Source organism: Ammospiza caudacuta, chromosome 1 (assembly GCF_027887145.1).
Source record: "Ammospiza caudacuta isolate bAmmCau1 chromosome 1, bAmmCau1.pri, whole genome shotgun sequence".
Classification (NCBI taxonomy): domain Eukaryota; kingdom Metazoa; phylum Chordata; class Aves; order Passeriformes; family Passerellidae; genus Ammospiza; species Ammospiza caudacuta.
Genome location: NC_080593.1, coordinates 105,773,729 through 105,791,435, shown reverse-complemented (window position 1 = coordinate 105,791,435; position 17,707 = coordinate 105,773,729). Strand labels below are relative to the sequence as shown.

The 17,707-nt window shown below is 39.1% G+C and overlaps 1 protein-coding gene across 2 annotated transcripts in view; it reads right to left on the bottom strand.

Moving 5' to 3' along the window:
* MYOM1 (myomesin 1) overlaps nt 1-8,278 on the bottom strand; it is a 75,466-nt gene extending 67,188 nt beyond the window's left edge. For both annotated transcript variants that reach the window (XM_058824762.1, XM_058824848.1), the window contains exons 1-2: nt 8,156-8,278; nt 4,049-4,537 (exon numbers count right to left, since the gene is read on the bottom strand). In XM_058824762.1, the coding sequence (XP_058680745.1) occupies nt 4,049-4,476 (428 nt within the window). In that variant the 5' untranslated portion in view covers nt 4,477-4,537; nt 8,156-8,278. The remainder of the gene's footprint in view (nt 1-4,048; nt 4,538-8,155) is intronic.
* Between the last annotated feature and the right edge of the window lie 9,429 nt (nt 8,279-17,707).

Genomic DNA, 17,707 nt, shown 5'->3' with positions numbered 1-17,707 from the left:
GTTACAGTGTTGTTCAGGAGGGCATTAGCTCACACTGGCAGCCCAATTAAAGGCAAGTTGGAAAGGCATTTTTCCTCTCTTTGCTTGGTACACCTGAATTACACCATGTCCTCCTTGCTGTTTTGCCTGACCTGCAAAATACATGCAAATACCTGAGCCACACCAGTAACTTGTGTTTTCCCTCTAAGCAGGTGTCTGGCCCTTCTGGTGGCAGATAATCTGTCTGTGACACAATGGGATTATTGATGCTGCTAGACAACAGACAATAATGCCAGACACATGGAAAAGTAGGGAAAGTTAGAGCAAAGGCAAATCACTGAGCTTCCACAAAAAAGAGTTAAACGAGTTTAATCCAGCAGCCCTGTTTGACAGCCCTGTAGTTCTATAAGCAGCTTTGGCAGATCTGCCTCAAATCTTCTCAGAAGCACACAGAGGATGGAGCACTGCTGTGGAAGAAGGAGCCAGGTTTCCCACAGGAGCCAACCTGCCCATGCTGGCAGCCCCCAAGGGCTGGATGGGGAAGAGGATGCATGGCCACAACGTCGGCTTGTGGGAGACATACACCCCTCACCTGAACAGAGCCTCAAGGGAAGCAGGACTGTCACTTTTCCTGCCTCTGCTGAAGTGCTTGGCTAGAGACAGCCCCACGAGCTGGTGGGGAGGGCTGGGTGTGAAGAGGCAAGCTCTCCATGGTGAGATGCCCTTTCTTCTGGGAGCCCAGAGGTTTGCTCCTTTGGCCAACTGCAACCAGCAGAGCTGCAAGGTTTCACACTTGCTCTTGATTTTGCCAGTTTTCATTTTGCTCCCTGTACACCCTCAAGCTGTTGTGGTGTGAAGAAGACTTGAAATGTGGGGGACAGGCCACTTGCACAGGGGAAATTTTTCATCATCCTGAAAAATCAAGCTGTGGCTCCTTCAAACTGCCTGTGTTCACCCTCTAGGAATGTTTTCCACTCAAGTGAGGCTTCAATGTCACAGAACTGGGTCCAGGTCAAGGTCTTGCAGGTTACCTAGTTCCTAGTCCTTCTCCACTGCTTTCCCCATGATAAATTCCTCACATAGCACTAACTGCATGTCAACACCAATGCCTCATGAAATCTTTCCTGTACTGTGACTACAAAAAGGATGAGACCTAAATTTTGCAATAACTATAAGTTTACCAGAAGCTACTTCGGATAAAAAACAAAGAAGTAACCTCAATAAAAACTTAATATTTGAGTTTTCCTGTTGGGATTAATGGTGTTTATCTGCAAAACTATATCCATTATGCATAAATCTATATTTGATGCTAACATTCACTGATATGCAATCAACAATTCTTGGATGAAAAATTTTGTCTGCATTTGAATTTGTGTGTCCATTCTGGTTTCAAGCAAACACTCTACTGTTCAGGTAATTTAGATACAGCATTTCAATTCAACGTTTTCTACTTCTAGAAAATTGAAAGAATTTGAAGTCTCTTTTTTTTTTCCCTACACCATTCTTTTCATATGGATGAAAACAGAAAGTCTTTGATTTTCCTAATTTATTTAACACTTGTTGTCTCCACCTTACCCCTTGAAGTATTTTGGCTTATTGGGAAAGACAGTACCATTTTGGCAAGAATTTCTTCAAATTTGAACTACATTTAACTGTAGAATTGCATTATTTTTTCCACTTTGGCTCTTGCAAATTGCAGAAATAGGGGCTGCAAAAAGGAAATACCAACATAGAGGCTATATTAACCATAAACCCAAGTTAAATACTGATATTTTCATTCAGAAATATTGTCTCCTGTGTTAATTAAGTTTTGTGTAAGAGAGCTTGGAATCCCATGTATCTAATCTCCAGAGTCCTTGTCTTAGGCAGCAGCAATGAATTTTCTCCAATACAATAACAGGATCACAGAAATAAAGAAGTTGCAGCTGAGACATTCTTATCTGTGAACTATCTATTGGCAAGTCTTGTAATACAAAGTATTATATAGGCAAATATGCTACTTTAAACCAAAAACTTTTATCTCAAGCAAAACCTCAGTAAATGTTTTAAATTCTCTCTCAACTAAGCAATTTCATTTCCTTCAATATTATACTGTTGACATTAGAGTTATTCTTAATGAGAACACAGAAGTTTCAGAAGAAACTTGTGTGACAGCTGAAGTGTTTGCAAGCAGGACTCAGAAACAGGTTTTTTTAACAATCATTTTTTATAACTTGAAGTTCTTTTTTTATGAGAACCTTTTCTTCAAGAAGAAGGAAGGTTTGGGTTAGCGTCAGCAACAGAGTGCAGGCACAGATGCATTGCTGCAGAATTTGGGACATCTTCCCTTACCCAGCACCCTTTGGAAGCACAATCCTCAGTCCCAGCACCTCCAGTTTTCTTCCCTTCACCAGCAGACTATAAATGAGAGTCTCACTGCTTTCTCAGTGGTAAATCATCTGAACAAGTAAAAGTGTTTCAACAGCAAGCCTGGATATGACCCACTGTAAGACAATCAGCTACAGAATCATAAAATCATTACAGCCTCTAAGATCATCAGGTCCAACCAGTAACCCAGCATGGCCAAGCCCACCCTTAAACCATGTCCTTAAGTGTGTGTGTCCACACATTTTTTGAACACTTCCAAGAATGATGATTCCACCATTTCCCTGGTCAGCCTATTCCAATACCTGACTACCCTTTCAGTGAAGAAATATTTCCTAATATCCAATCTAAACCTCCTCTAGTGCAACTTGAGGCCATTTCCTCTCATCCTGTCTTGTTACCTGGGAGATGAGACCAAGCCCTGCGTGGTTACCTTCTCAGACAGCTGTAGGGAGTGATAAGGCCCCCCCTGAGTGTCCCTTTCTCCCAGCTAAATAACTGTATTTCCCTCAGCTGCTCCTCGTAAGACTTGTGCTCCAGAACCTTCATCAGCTTTGTTGCCCCTCTTTGGACATGTTCCAGCAACTCAATGTCTTTCTTGCAGTAAGGAGTTAAGTTCAGTCATTCACCTTGACTGTAACAGCCTGAGGATCAAATTCCTGAACAAACTCTGGCAAATGGAGACCGGACCCTGAGTTTCCTGAAAGCCAAGATTTCAGTGAAGGCTGAAATCACAAGGTGTTGTTTACTGCGGTACATGTAGTCCTTCTTCCATTGGTTTTGGCCAAGATTTCACCATTATCCACAATCCTGGGAGCATATTGAGTTTTCAAAATTTAAATTTTCTGCTGGACAAGTTTTGATCAGCTCTGCTAATGATATTCTTAATTTTACATTAATATAACAGCAAGCAGATGTTTTGAGCTATAATTTGTTGATTGTTTCCTCTATTGCTAACAGCTGCTCTAATCTTACTTTAGTACTTCTCTAATTTCTATAAATCTCTGAGATATATGCATACAAATAATATGAGGCTATTATAGCAAAAATATTATGCTCATGTAATTGCTTGAGCAATATTTATTACCTTAAATTTTAAAAAAAGCTATACAAGCTGAGCATAACTACTCTTCTCTTGTAAGATGGGACACTTCAGGTTTGGAAAAAGTATGCCTCAACCAATATGCTGTGTGAAAATTACAGTTTCTTGAGTCACTCAGCACAAAAGGGAAACTATTAGGCCAAAGAAGAATTAATCATATATGGTCACATCAACTCAAACATGCATGAAGAGCTTTGAGTTCTTGTACTACTCCAACCTCCAGCCAGATAACAGACAGCCTCAATCCAAAGCTATCGCAACTCTTCACATTAAGTTCAGCTGTATTAATGTGGCTAAACAACTTGGAAGGAGAAGTAGCTCACGCCTAAGCAGTTTGGAGTCAGCACTCAGCCACATCAGCATTGCCAGTGCTATTCTTATGACAGTCCAAGCATCACACATAGATTAGTTCAACAAACTAAGCTGACCACGGTCTTTCCCATTGCCAAAGCCAAGGGGAAACACTGGACCAGGAAAATACACTAATGCCAAGTTGTAGAGAAACTTTATGTGGAGGAGGAGGAGAGTTTTGCCATTGTTTTCAATGGGAAGTGGTTGGACATTTTTCTACCAGAATGCTGTTTCAAAGATGGATTATCTTACCCAAAGCTGTAGGCTTCAGATCCCAGCCTGTAGGCTGCAGCCAGCTGGTTGATGGACTCAGATGCATGGCTGTAGGCAGCTGAGCTGGTGCTGAGGGACTCTGAGTCAAGGCTGTAGGCAGCAGACCTCTTGCTTTGCGCGGCAGAGCTGTCGTAGGCTGCGGACCCGTGGCTGTAGGCTGCCGACTCGAGGTCGTAGGCTGAAGAGCCATGGCTGTATGCTGCTGAGGAGTCCAGGCTGAAGCCAGCCGCAGACGAGTGGCGATAGGCTGCGGAGCCCCTGGCGTAAGCTGCGGATCCTTGAGCATACACGGCAGATTTGCTCTTTGTCTCCTTTTGGTACTGGCTCACAGTGGACGACAGCGCTTTGTGGCGGTACGCACGGTCATAGTGCTCGTGGTGTCTTTGGTAGAACGGTAAAGACATCATGGGTGCCTTCGAATTTTGGGTTCCACTGCACTTTTCTGAGTGCAAATAAACAGGATAATGTCTGAAAAAGAACAGGTCAAACACAAGGACTACCGTCAAGGAAACTCCTGAGTTAGCATACAAATAATACCCAACTTCACACAAACTAACACTGAACTTGAAAAATCAACTGCAATGATTTTAGAGTTATATTTTTATGATGTGATTTAGACTTTCAGACAGCTTCATATTCAGGTTTCAAGATGCTCACATGTCACTCATCATGACCAGAAACCTTTGCACTCTTGCGTCTGTTCATTTGTAGTTGGTTCCCTGCTAGTGCAAACTACTCAAGTTTTATGTGCTCACTTATTACTGCAAACTAATGAAACTCTGTGTGCCTGGCTTCTTCAGAGACAGTATAAATAATTTTGTTCAATTACAATAGTGATAATAAAATAATAAATTACTTTTAAAGGCATGAGCAAATCCAATAAAGCTATAAAAGCTGTAACAAACATATATGAACATTTCATTTATTTTTGTAATCCAATTTTCAGATTGAATTTAATCTTCCATTTATTATTACAACAGTGAAAAAAAACTCTAAGATTGAGAAGGAAGTAATTTTTTCTCTAAATGTGCATTACAGTGATTGTTTTGTACGTGATACCAGGGTTCAATTTAAAAGGACTTGTTGTGAATTATACTTTTACAGTTGAATCAGGGATTCAGTCTTTATGCAATGGGTAAAATAATATCATGCTCCGCAATGCAAATCCTTTTCTTTTAACCTAAAATATCATGTTCAAGATTGCCAAGACCCTTCCTCCAGATAATAGGTCCATTTAATTTTAGTTTGCATGTCATCAGTAGTCACTTGTAGTCTAAATTTTGATCAGGTGACAGGTAGTTCCCCTCTCAAAATGGGATGAAAGTTAAGTGCAGAAAGCATTTCCCTTGTCTGTTTGTTTATTTTAAAACCAGCAGTTCCGTCATTATTTTGCTTTTTAATTTTGCTGTTGTTAGAACTGACTTTTTCTACTTTGACATTCAAGCTTGCCTCAAATAATCCATATGATAACCTTTCTTTCTCTTTCTTTTAGGCTCACATGGCTACTAGAATTGTCTCTGCAAAGGTCCCTGATTAGTAAGGTGACATTTTGTAGCTCATAGAAATGAGCTGCAATAAGGAAATGTTAACAAGGATTTAAAGAAGATCCAAAAACAAGAGTGAGAGGTGTTTGTTATTGTTTCGGGGTTTTTTTTTTAGTATCGATCACAAGAGTAGGAAAATTGTTCTGCTTCATGATTTCTTCATATTCATGAAAAACTATTTAATGTTTGGACTTAAAATATATTTACAGAGCTAGAAGACAAGCATGACTTCATGAAAGTGTAGATATCCAATTTGGGTTGTCTTGCGCAGGGTCAGGAGTTTGTCTTTGATGATCCTTGTGGGTCCCTCCCAACTCAGAATATTCTGTGATTTTGTGATTTTTTTCCCCCTGGTCTTTATGCCTCCTAGACTTCAGTCCTTGGCTTTTTCTTTAGTATTTGGTTCTGATAGCAAGTCAACAAATTTCAAACTATTCTCTTTAACAACTGCAGTGGTCTTTGCCCTAACCAAGGTAAATTATGAAAAAGAAACCCAGAAACAACCAGAAACCAAACCCAAACCTAACAAAAACCAGAAACAAAGAGGAAAATTTTCTTCTATTTCAGGGATCTCACAAGGGAAATGCTTCTTGTAGGAGCATAACTTAATTGATTATTTAGTTGCAGGAAGTCAACAAGGAAGAAATTTATTCAGAAACTTTTTATGTAAAAGAAGTTGCTGATATCCTGACCACAGCAAAACTGTGACTTCAAGAAGACCAGATTATACATTTACTTTATTTTTGTCTGAGGAAGAAGGAGAAATGGGAAAGAGTGTTAGCCCATTGTTCTCTATGAAAAATTTTATGCTCTTTTTAACTCTCTTATTCCTAATGCTGGCTATTTTTTCATGTCAGTCTAAAATAATGCAATTATTGCAGTCTAAAATAATGCAATTATTAGAAAAAAGAATGTCTAGCATTCTTTTTTCTAATACCTGTCAGTATTTTGTGTTGTTACTTATTTAATTTTGTTAGCCACCAGTAGTATGTAGTTCCTCTGTATTTCCCTGGTTTCAGAAGACTTTTTTCTTCATTTTTATTCATTGCCTCCCTCTTCTACCTCTGCAGAGCTGGGTTTGGACTTGTAAGTCATTGTGATCACTGCCTAGGAAGGTTAAAGCATACAGAAGAATATTGTCTTGCACACTGAAAGGGAAGGAACATGAGAACATCCTGTTTTCCTTCTGCAGAGCACTATGGTTTGTCTTCACCAGCTTTATTTGAAGTGTTGGCTGGCTTCACCATTCATACAACAGCCACAATGCTAGCAGGCATTCAGCTCAGGCATTCCCACAGCCTTCCAGGCTTCAAAGTATGGAAGGCGTTCCACAAGCATGAAACACTGCATGTGTTGCCCATTAAGAAGTTAAACAAGGCATTTCATTTGCATTTTATCAAACCAGAAGAACAAATTAAAATGTACAAAGGAAACATTTTTCTTCCAAATATGAAAGGTCTGGATCTTGCTGTCCTCAGGAGTAGAAGTCTGTGATAGGAGTAAGGACTGTGATAGCAAGGCAGGTGCTCAGCACTAAGTCAGTTCTCCTGGTTCAAATCAAAGGCCAGCACTGACTCACATCATGTAAAGGGAAACTCCTTTTTAGATATTATTATATAGGTATTTTATCACACCATGAGTTATGTTTTATATTTCCCTGAAACATCACGGATTATCCTGTACCAGGCCAGGTTAAGCTGGTTACATTAGTCTGATCAGATACAGTAGGGCAATGCTATGGGAGATGACAAGTAACTCAGAAACCTCCAAGGACTTTGCTCCTATCTGGAGCACTGCCTGATTATCAGACTGACTCCCATCTCTTAAGTTTTATCTATGCTACCTGCACCCACTTGGTCTGTGTGCACCAACCAGCCCCCTTCAGTGTGAGGGCAACACTCCCTCTCAAGATCAGTGTAGCACTTCAGAGCTTTGCCTAAAAATATTAGTGGCCATAGTTAGATGAATTCACAGTTTTTGGAGCTATATTTTAGCAGCTGTTGAACTGAGTATTTAAAATTACTACTGAGCAGACAGACAGTTCTGTACTTGTCCATAGTTCACAGCTACACATTAAAGGAGATGATTCTGCTGCCATTACCTCTTGTGCTGTATATCAGTCTGTGTAGTTCTTTAAATCTGCTCCATCAATCAATGAAAATAGTGAAATAGATTTCAAAAAAGAAACTGTTGTAAGCAGAGAAAAGATAACATCCTATGCAACAAGAAAATATTTATGTTATTTAAACATTCTCTAAGCCCACAAGAGAGTACATGACAAACTTCTCCTATATCTCAGTAACCCAGGCTTCATTTGAGAGTACTGTGACAATATGCAAAGATAGCTGAGTGAAAATAAGAGTCCCTGCACTACTTTCTTTTGTTTCACAGCTGAATGTTCAGATGTCTCCAATTCACATCCACAAATCCCACAAATGCTGAGCTATGAAGAATAAAGGGAGCTACAATCAGCTTGGCATTACAGATTCAGATTAAAAATAATTGAACACATAAAACCTTCCGGCATAAAAAAAACACTTACCAGGATCCAAATGAATGGCAGCAAATGGAAGAGCTCCCAAGTGGATGAACAGCACAAAAATACAGCAACAATGAAGCCAGCAAAGAAAGAGATAGTTAGGACGAGGGGTAAGGACTGGACTTCAAGGTCCAGAACAAAAATAATGCCTGCAGTCAGTGGAATGTCAGAGCCCCAGTCCAGACCTTTTATGGCCAGGGGGATGCTATAAATATAGCATGGAAGAGGGAGAGAGACAGAGACAGATACCGATACCCTGTACTATCTCTGTGCAAAGACATGATGACGGCAGCCTCAAACTAAAGGAGATATGGAGTTCTCCCTTTAAAATATCCTCACTAAAATCTGCATAAAATCAGCATTGCAATTAAAAATTATTTCTAAGATTTTTTCCCCTAGTTAAATCAGATTTAGGAAGAGAGAAAAAAAAATTGCGTCATGAACCAGAAACTACGAAAGACCAATCCCTATGTTGACCTTTGCTATGGTACAAGAATTTGAACATTTCATTGGTTCTTTTTTTTAATGCCAAGCCACAGCACATGTAATATAAATATTTCAGCTTAATGACAGACAATCTATCAAGGCTCTCTAAAGCCATATGAGTTACATTTTAACAGAAATGTACTTTCTTTGTTCTGTTGAAACAGTTACTTTTTTATCTTCTTTAAGATAAAATGCTAAATTAAGAACATGACCTCATGAGGCATTTAAGTAGATATAAACAATGCATTCTAAAATCCAACTTTTTGTTTCTAAATTAAACAGTATTACCTCTAGGAATAATTAAATGGGCTTGTCTTCTTTCATTTTGGTCCCAGCATTCTGGCATAAAAATGAGTAATCAATGTGGCTGAATATTGCATCAGAAAAAGCTCTGTTGTAATCGAGATCTCATCTGAGATCTAATAGGTGGAATGCAGTGTGATCTCATTGTAAATACAATTTACCTCTGCAATGTAAATTTAGCTTTCAATAAAAGCGATTAGTGCATTTTATTTTGTTAATGTGCATCGACAGAAATATTAACCCTCTCAGTTCTGCTATAGCTTCTTTTCACACTTGACATGCAACACAACCAAGAACTTTCCAGATTCTCCTGCTCTGCTAGCACTATCCCCTTTATGGGTGTAACTACCAGAAAAAGGTCTGGACAAGGCTAGAGCATCCCAGGCTTTTCTCTACAATAGTTAATCAACATCTTCACCTCACCACCTTGATTCTACATTAAATCCCTTCATTGTCCCCACTAGCTACTTGTTCCCTGGGGAGCCATTGCCTCCTTCCTGGTGCTCCACCATGTAGTAAGTTCAGAAGCCTCCTCACCTCCCACACCAGGAGCTGCTCAGGTGCACCACACGTTTGGGCTTTTGGTTTTTGCTCATGAGGAGAGAAACTATGGCCAGCAAAAAGTTGTGCAGTCATAGAAACTGCATTGTTTCTATCAGGAAACTGACCAAATCTGGAACAGGCAGAATGAAAAACAGGCACCTTAATACAAGATTTTCTTCCCTCAGAATGCAGTGCCACTGTTCTATAGGTTCTGGGCTATAATGTGTATTTTTAGTTATCGTAGATGGAGTCTCAGTGGACTGACTCCTGGATTGCATTACAAACTCCTGATCCACTCCTTCGCCATGGGTCATTTGCACTGACATCGTAAAAGTCTTAATGACAGGCAAACTGCTTTTTAAGAAGACAGGAAGATGTAGAGAAATGAAAACAATTAAACATCACATTTCTCTGCTTTAATTGCAAGACAATCTGTATAGCTCACACGTGGGGGGTAAAAATCTGAACAACATTTTCAGTGTTTTTGTAAGGCATAATAGCACCATGAAGTTCAATACAGTTTTCAATATCTGTGCTGCCTCTGTTCATTCTGTAAATAGAATGGGAGATACAAAGTGTAACAGCAAAATATTATTTTGCCCCTTAAATTTACACAATTTCAGGTCTAGCTTTATTATGACATAATATCCACAGCTAATTTCAAATTACTGAACTCCTATTCAAATATCAAAGTACATATTTTAAATCACTTGGAGCTGGACAAGCCTCAGAATCCCTGCAGCACTCTGTATCCACATGTATTTAGTTACATTGGGCTTGGGAGAGACACCCTTAGGGAATATTAGTTCTGTCTTCTCCTAATTAGAACTACATAGTGCTGGAGACCAGTTTGTTTTTCTGAATGGGAAAGCTAGAATATTAATTTAGAACCTGACATGATAGAACAAAAATCTTTCCAGACTGTCCACTGAAGATTTGAGAGCTACAGCATCCTGTAGCTGGGGCCATAAGTCAAATTCCACAGCATCCCGATCCATCTCTTTCATTTGAGTATAATCTTAAATAAATCTAGAAAAACAATTTTTGGAGAACAGAGGCTTTGAGCATGTGTGTTGTCTTCTGGAGTTTGCTTTCAAGCTTGGGTCCAGTTTTCTGAATTGATTTTTATCAAGAAAAAAGATCACTTCAGGAATATGTGCTGTTGTCCATTATACTCCAACTAGCCATCTTCACAAGCCACTGAAGGGAAGGGAGATCTGTGTTCCCTGCCTTCACCCATAAGAAGGTATTAATATATAAAAGGTTTCTGTTGATTCTCTGCATCAGTCAGATCATATATTTAACAAGGAGTCAACCTTTTAACAGAAGGGTCTGGGTGCAGCCTACAACAGCTTTAGTGTCTGGCCTCACATCTGAAGAACCAAAGACCACTGTTGCTTGATACAGATAGAAATTTTTCCAAAAGCCTCAAGCTATTGACTGTTGGTGCCTAGATCAATTTTTCATCATACAGAAATATTTGCCTTACCATTATTATCAACATTTATTCTACAGTGTCTCTCTGGAACTGGAAATGTCACATAAAAATGTTGCTGAGAGCATTTATTTTCCTTTGTAACATTATAAAGGTTTCTGTCCATAATAAAACCTTACCCTAAGAGCGTATAGCAGATTCCTGGAGCTATTCCAAAAGAAAATTATTTTAATTTCTTTAAATAAGTGCTTTTGGCACTTAGGTTTTTTTTAATCCATAGTATCTCCTGTCATTTTAAATTCCATATCAAAACAGATGGTTGTCAAATGTCATCCCACATTTTATCATTCTTTCCTAAACATCACAGATTTTTCAATATCTTTGTTCCAATAATGATGGATAGTTTCTAATATCATTGCTGTGTTTGGCTTTGTACCTTGGAAAGGCTGGCCAGAACACCTTGACACATGACTGCTGAAGGACCAGAGTAGTACCTGGTAACTGTTATCTGCAACTGCAGATAACCCAAACCCAGAAAACTTGACTGAGGTACAATATCTGAGCTGCAGCTTTTAGAAACAGGTAATATGCTTCACCATATGAGTTAAATAGTTTAGGCAGGATATTGGCCAAACAGAGATGCCCAATGTCTGTGGCTGGGGCAGTGCAATGAGCACTGAGTGTCAGGTCCTGATAGAGGCTGTGAGGAGCTCCAATGGCCCCTGGGGAGCACTAAAAACAGGGACTCTGCAGTGATTGTCACTCCCTTTTCTGTTATCCACAGACCATGTAACTGAACTATGTCATTACAAAGAAAACAATCTGTAGATATCATCTTAGTGAAGTGCAAGCTACTATTACAATAATACAAAACAATTGCCTTGGCATTACAATAATCATTTCCACAATCACTTAGGCACAGCTAACACAAATGTACCCAGTACACAAAAGCATCTTCCATTTTTTGTTCTCACATTAATTGATTTAATACTTTTAAATCAATCAAATGTTTCTTTTAAAAGAAAGGATAGTGGCTGTGTCTTAATAGAAGAAACAAAAAATGTTTGTAGCTCTTTAGCCATCACCCTTGGAAATTATGTCTAATATAGCAATTAGGCTCAAACAATTAGAACAAAGTTTTGAGGAAAATTTGCACCAGAAATTCATACATTTATTCAACACTCCCTGCACAGCAGACCTTCAAGTTTCAAACATCAATCATGAGTAAGAAAGTCTTCCAGAAACTGGGGGTGAATGCAAAAAGACCTGGTGAATACAAAGAGGTGAACATTACACTGTTTAGTATTTAAAGAAAATAAAGAGGTACACTGAAGAACAGAAGGAACTGATATTAGGATCTCATGGGTGAGATCTCATGCAAGTCAGAGATAATTTTGGTTATTATTTCCCAGGTGTGATTTAACTTTAAATGAAGTAGTTCAAACATCAACAGTGTAGGCTGTAGCACCAAATGATTATGAGACAATTGCCAAACCCACCAGGACATTTCACAAATATTCAGAGGGTTGATCAAATTATTTTAATAGTTTTTTTCAGTAACTTAAAATATCTGCTATAGCTGGTGACTTCAGACTCCAGTGCAGCCATATTCCACAAGGCAGCAGTATGTTTAACTCTGAACTTGATTAATTCTGATTTTTATCTAATGGGTCAATACTCAGTTTCTCCATCCATGCTGTAGGAAAAGTTTTTTTCATATCTAAACAGCTTTAAGTTTGAACACTCGACAAAAGGGACTGGCATGAACTAAAATAAGATGCTTCAAAGACTGGAGGGCAAGATCAGTTTTCTGTCTGATCATGGTCAGGAAAACAAGCAAGAAATCAAAGTGGACAGGTTTTCGATATCCTTTCCAGGGGATGCTTCATCTTAACATTTGTAGCTTACCCAGTTCATGATTTTATAGCTTAAAAGACTTACAGGAGAAGTTGTGGTGGCTTAACAAAGCCCTTTATTAAAAAAATTTTAAAAAATTAAATAGCTGTTTACAGTAAAATTCTAGAATTCAGTATAACACTAGTCCTACAGATGAGAGCTCAGCCTTTACTGACTTTCTGAAAATCAGCTGGGATTTCTTTATATTATAAGCTGTTGAATGTTTCTAGTTCCTCATCTGTCTTTTTCTTGCTATAGCTTGTTCCTGGCTTTCTGACAGAAACTGTCAATGTCTTGATAGCACATCCCTGCCTCTTCCACTGAACACCCCCTCAGCTGGACACACCTGCAAAGTGGCAGCAGCCTTCTCCCCTCAGTGACTAGAAGGAAGTGGAGGACCCCTGCCTCATTTCTCATTGACAGCCATTGACAACCCAGCATCTTTATACCCAAAGAAATCCTCATAATTCAGTGTAAGGTTAAACAAGAGCAACAAAATATGAATCCTAAACTAGCAAATCCATCTTCTCCAGGCCATTTAGCCACAATAAATTTTTGAAGTGCTCCTCCAAAATACTGTGCTTGTGTATTCCACTAGTGAAAAGCAATGACTTCTGGGTGAGTGATTTACACCTCTTTTCAGTACTTTCACTAAGCAAACTGCAGGGATGTTGAGAGGAGCACATATACCAAATGGGCACCAGGTGTGCCCAAAACCCCACTGGCTGCTGGGGCTCCCAAGGAAAAGCAGCTGTGGGTTCACTGCCAGAGTGAGAAGTCTCTGAGACTGCAGGTAGTGGAACTAGAAAGAAGTACCAAGGGCAACTTACAGGGCAGGGAAGGGCCAGGTGGGGGGTGACTGACAGCGATTAAAATATCCTCCTCTGCCTACTCAAGGAGCTGGCTCAGACAACAGAGCATTATTTTTCCCCCTGATAACAGGTATAACAGGGAGATTTATCCAGGAGAGATTTCATTAACTAAATCCAACGTTAGTGATGGTGTAGCTCTGACAATTCAAAGCTCAGCAAAGGACTCTTCCACCTGCTATTTACTGAGCTAATCAGTTTGGGATGTTTTTCAGCCAGCCCTTATCTTGGCACTATATAGCTAGTCCAAATGAGCTAGTTAATTTAAATCTCCTCCAGATATAGCTCTAGACAATGTCAGTGTGGGCATTACATTAATTATTTTTTTCAGCACAAGAGCTTGAGGTCATTGAGGCTCTGTTAAAACCCAGATGATGCTTTAAAATGAGGCATAATGGGCATAATGAGAAAGCCCAGCTTGACTATTAAGTCAAGGTTGTGCTTATGCAGCCTTACTTCTGTCCCTGTGTCTGATTATTTCTCTTGTGTTTGTATTTCTACCACTTCTCACAGTAAAGAGCATGACCACATCACTTTGATGTGGAGGCACATTGATCACCTGTTCTCTCGCTCCTGTGCTATTTTTAAAAACTCTCCTCTTGCTTAGTTTTCATCAACAAATTTTCAATTCAAAACATCACACTGCATGCTGATGTTGCTCTCCAGTTTCTCTATTTGAGACAAAAAAACACATGGAAAAAATATCCATTTATATTTGGCATGTCTTATGTGGTCATATATATATAAAGTTAATATTCTCTGCTCTATGAGGCTTGGAGTGCTGCATCCAGCTCTGAGGCCCCAAATATATATAAGAAGGACATGGACATGTGGCCCAGAGCAAGGCCACAAAGATGATGAGAGGGTAGGAGCACCTCTCCTATGAAGACAGATTGAGAGAGCTGGAGAAGTTCAGCCTGGAGAAGAGAAGGCTCTGGGGAGACCTTAGAGCAGCCTTCCAGTATCTAAAAGGATTCTACAACTCAGCTGTAGAGGAATATTTTACCAGGGCTTGTACTGGCAGGACAAGGGGGAATGGCTTTAAAGCGAAAGAGGGCAAGTTTAAATTGGGAATTAGGAAGAAAATCTTCACTGTGAGGGTGGTGAGACACCAGAACCAGGGAAATTGTGGCTGCCCCATTCCTTGGAGTGCTCAAGAGTAGGTTGGATGGGACTCTGAGTAACCTGGTCTAGTGGAAAGCTGTCCCTGCCCATGACAGGGGTGTTGGAAATGAGATGATCTGTAAGATCCCTTCCAGCCTGAGCCATTCTATGATTCTATCCCAGGAGATCAGTTTCTGAGACCTTTCATAAGAACTTCAAGGCCAAGATATGACATAACATGGCAGAAACAAGTGATATAGGGACAATTTTGGTGTGCAAAGCAGAGGCTGTGGCACTGCTGAGTGTACAGCCCAGCCTGTTCTGCATACTCAGCTTCTCATCTACAGTATTTTTCATTTGGCACTTGATTGAATCATTTGAAATAGATGTTGAAAACAAGTCATTGCCCAGTTGACCTAAAAATCCTTCTATTAAAAATCTTTGTACTGTTTCACACCAGCTTTGAATCTTTTCCACGCTTTGTCACTACTTGATCTCTGTTTAAACTGCACAAAGATTTTATATGCACTTGTAAATTTGACAGGCATATGTAACAGAAATTTATTCAGAATATGCAAATCAAGTGGGGAAAACATTCTCTTGCTCTCTTTTTTCCCCTGACTCTGATGATGATTGCTGCTGCTTTGCATAAATCATAGCAGAGCTGTGGGAGCTGGAGAGATACAAGATTCAAGCTTCTCATCTAAAGTAATTTGTCAAAAATCTTCCATGTGCTGATGTGCTTTCAAAGGAATTAAGATATTGTATTCATATCTTCCAGTTGCTTTATATTTTAAACATTAGTTTATTTAACTGTTACTTATAACCTTGGATGGATTTTTCATCAAATCTAATTTTTTTGTGTCACAACTTTTCTATGTAGTACCTGTCATGGCCATCTCAGCTGAACTGTCTTTCCTTATGAGTTTTAAATTGGATCCCTTTCTGTTTGAAAGAAGAGCTGTTTGTTTAGTTGGGTTTTTTAGCAATGTGATGAATATTTAAACAAAAAAGTTCTTGATTTTGCCCCATAACAAATTATTTTCTTACCATATTGAGAAAAAGGCAGGGAGATTGCAAATAAAAATTAAATTTATTTTAAACAAATAGTACTTTCTTCAAAGCCATCAAAGATCAGTCTAACAGACAAAGAATTTCATATGGAATCTTAACAGAAACCCATCTTCAATATAATGGTTTGCAAAAGGAAAAACTCCTTTTCTTCATGCCAGTGAGTCCTGTTCTTGCAGCCACTGGCTCTTCTGAAGTATTAAGTAAATGTGAACTGGAAAAACCCTGCTGGAGGCTCTCATAGATCAGTAATTGTCAAGCATGGAAAGTAGGTTGAGACAAAAATATCCTCCAAATGAAAAAAAAAAAAAAAAAAAAAAAACAAACCAAAAACCTTGAGAGTGTGATTAATTTCCAGTTTTTTTCTGGTTTCCAAGGAAAGCCTTCACCCAATGTTTGTGGCAAAACACCCCCATTTTGCTGGCCAGATTGGTAATTTGGTACTGCCCGCTTTATAAACCATAGGAATCTGGGAGATTTTCCCAGTTTGTAAGCACCACAGCTGCATGGTACCCATGGCATAAGAATCAGAAGGTTTTGGTTCATCTCTCTTGTCTTTTATATAACTTTTGGTCTTGTTATTCTGTGTTCTTCCATTCATTTTTTTCTCTTTTCCAAGAGTGCTTTGCTCTTCAAAGGATCTTGCTTGACTTTACAAAACACTGACTTCTAAATTTTCTTTACACCATGGGGAATTACTATTTCAAACAGTGCAACACCAGCAGGACTTCTAAATCCAGCTGTACTTCAATTGTGATTTATAGTCACACTTCTTTCCAATGAGTTTGCATTGTGTGCAGCAGTGTAAGGCCAACCTTTTCAGCTACTCTGGTTGGTATGTCTGAAGTAAAAAAAAAGAGGGATTATTAATTTAATTGGTTTGCATTTATGCACTTGGAACAATTTTCAGTTGCCAAGAAATTCATTATTGATCTTAAGCAGAAAAAATCCCTCTAGGAAAATGATTAAGCAATTAAGCCTCTGCATAAGTGAAAGACTTCTGAAACTGGCTATATATTTTCACTGATAGGATTGCTGGTGACAGAGAACAAGTGTCCCATCATTTTACTGTCATCATTCTATTTGCAATTATTTCTGTCTAAATAGCCTTTCATTTGTGGAAATTTGCATACTGTTTTACATTTCCATTTTCATACTGCTAGTCCAGCTAACAATTTCTAGTAATTACTATCAACAGACAGTACAGCACAACTAAAAGGCAATTTGGATCTATAATGAGAATCACAAAAATCACAAAATAATTAAGGTTGTAAGGGACATAGGTGGTCTCTTGTTGACCCTCTAATTGAAAGCAGGGCCAACTGTGAGACTGTTCACAGCTTTGTTGAGTTGGGTCTTCAAAACCTCCAGTGATGGAGAGTGCACAACCTCCCTGGGCAACCTGTGCTAGCCCTCGCCTTGTTTAACTGCTGAGAGACAGGAGTATCATCCATACATCCTCACAAACCTGGGGGCTCTCCTCCAGAATCCTACTTTGATTTTTCATTTTTCTTTTTAAAAAACTGTGACATGTTTGTGGCTCTACAGTCTAGTGTTTAAACTCCTCCAGATACTCCAATGCCCACAGGCTGTCTGTCAGCACTCTGAAAGTTGTGGAAGAGTAACAACAGACCATTTGGAGATCTGATGACAGATTTGTTTTAAAAATCTCTGCAGTTTAAGCAGTGCAGTTTCAGCTGTATTCTACTATTCCCTTTATTGTTTCAGAACTGTTAGCATCAGACCCAGCCCTGGAGTCAGCAGTTTATCAATGACACAAAGCAAAATTTTTTTGCTCCATTGCACAAGTTTCCAGTGTCTAACTGTGGTTTTAAAGCTTTCCTTCAA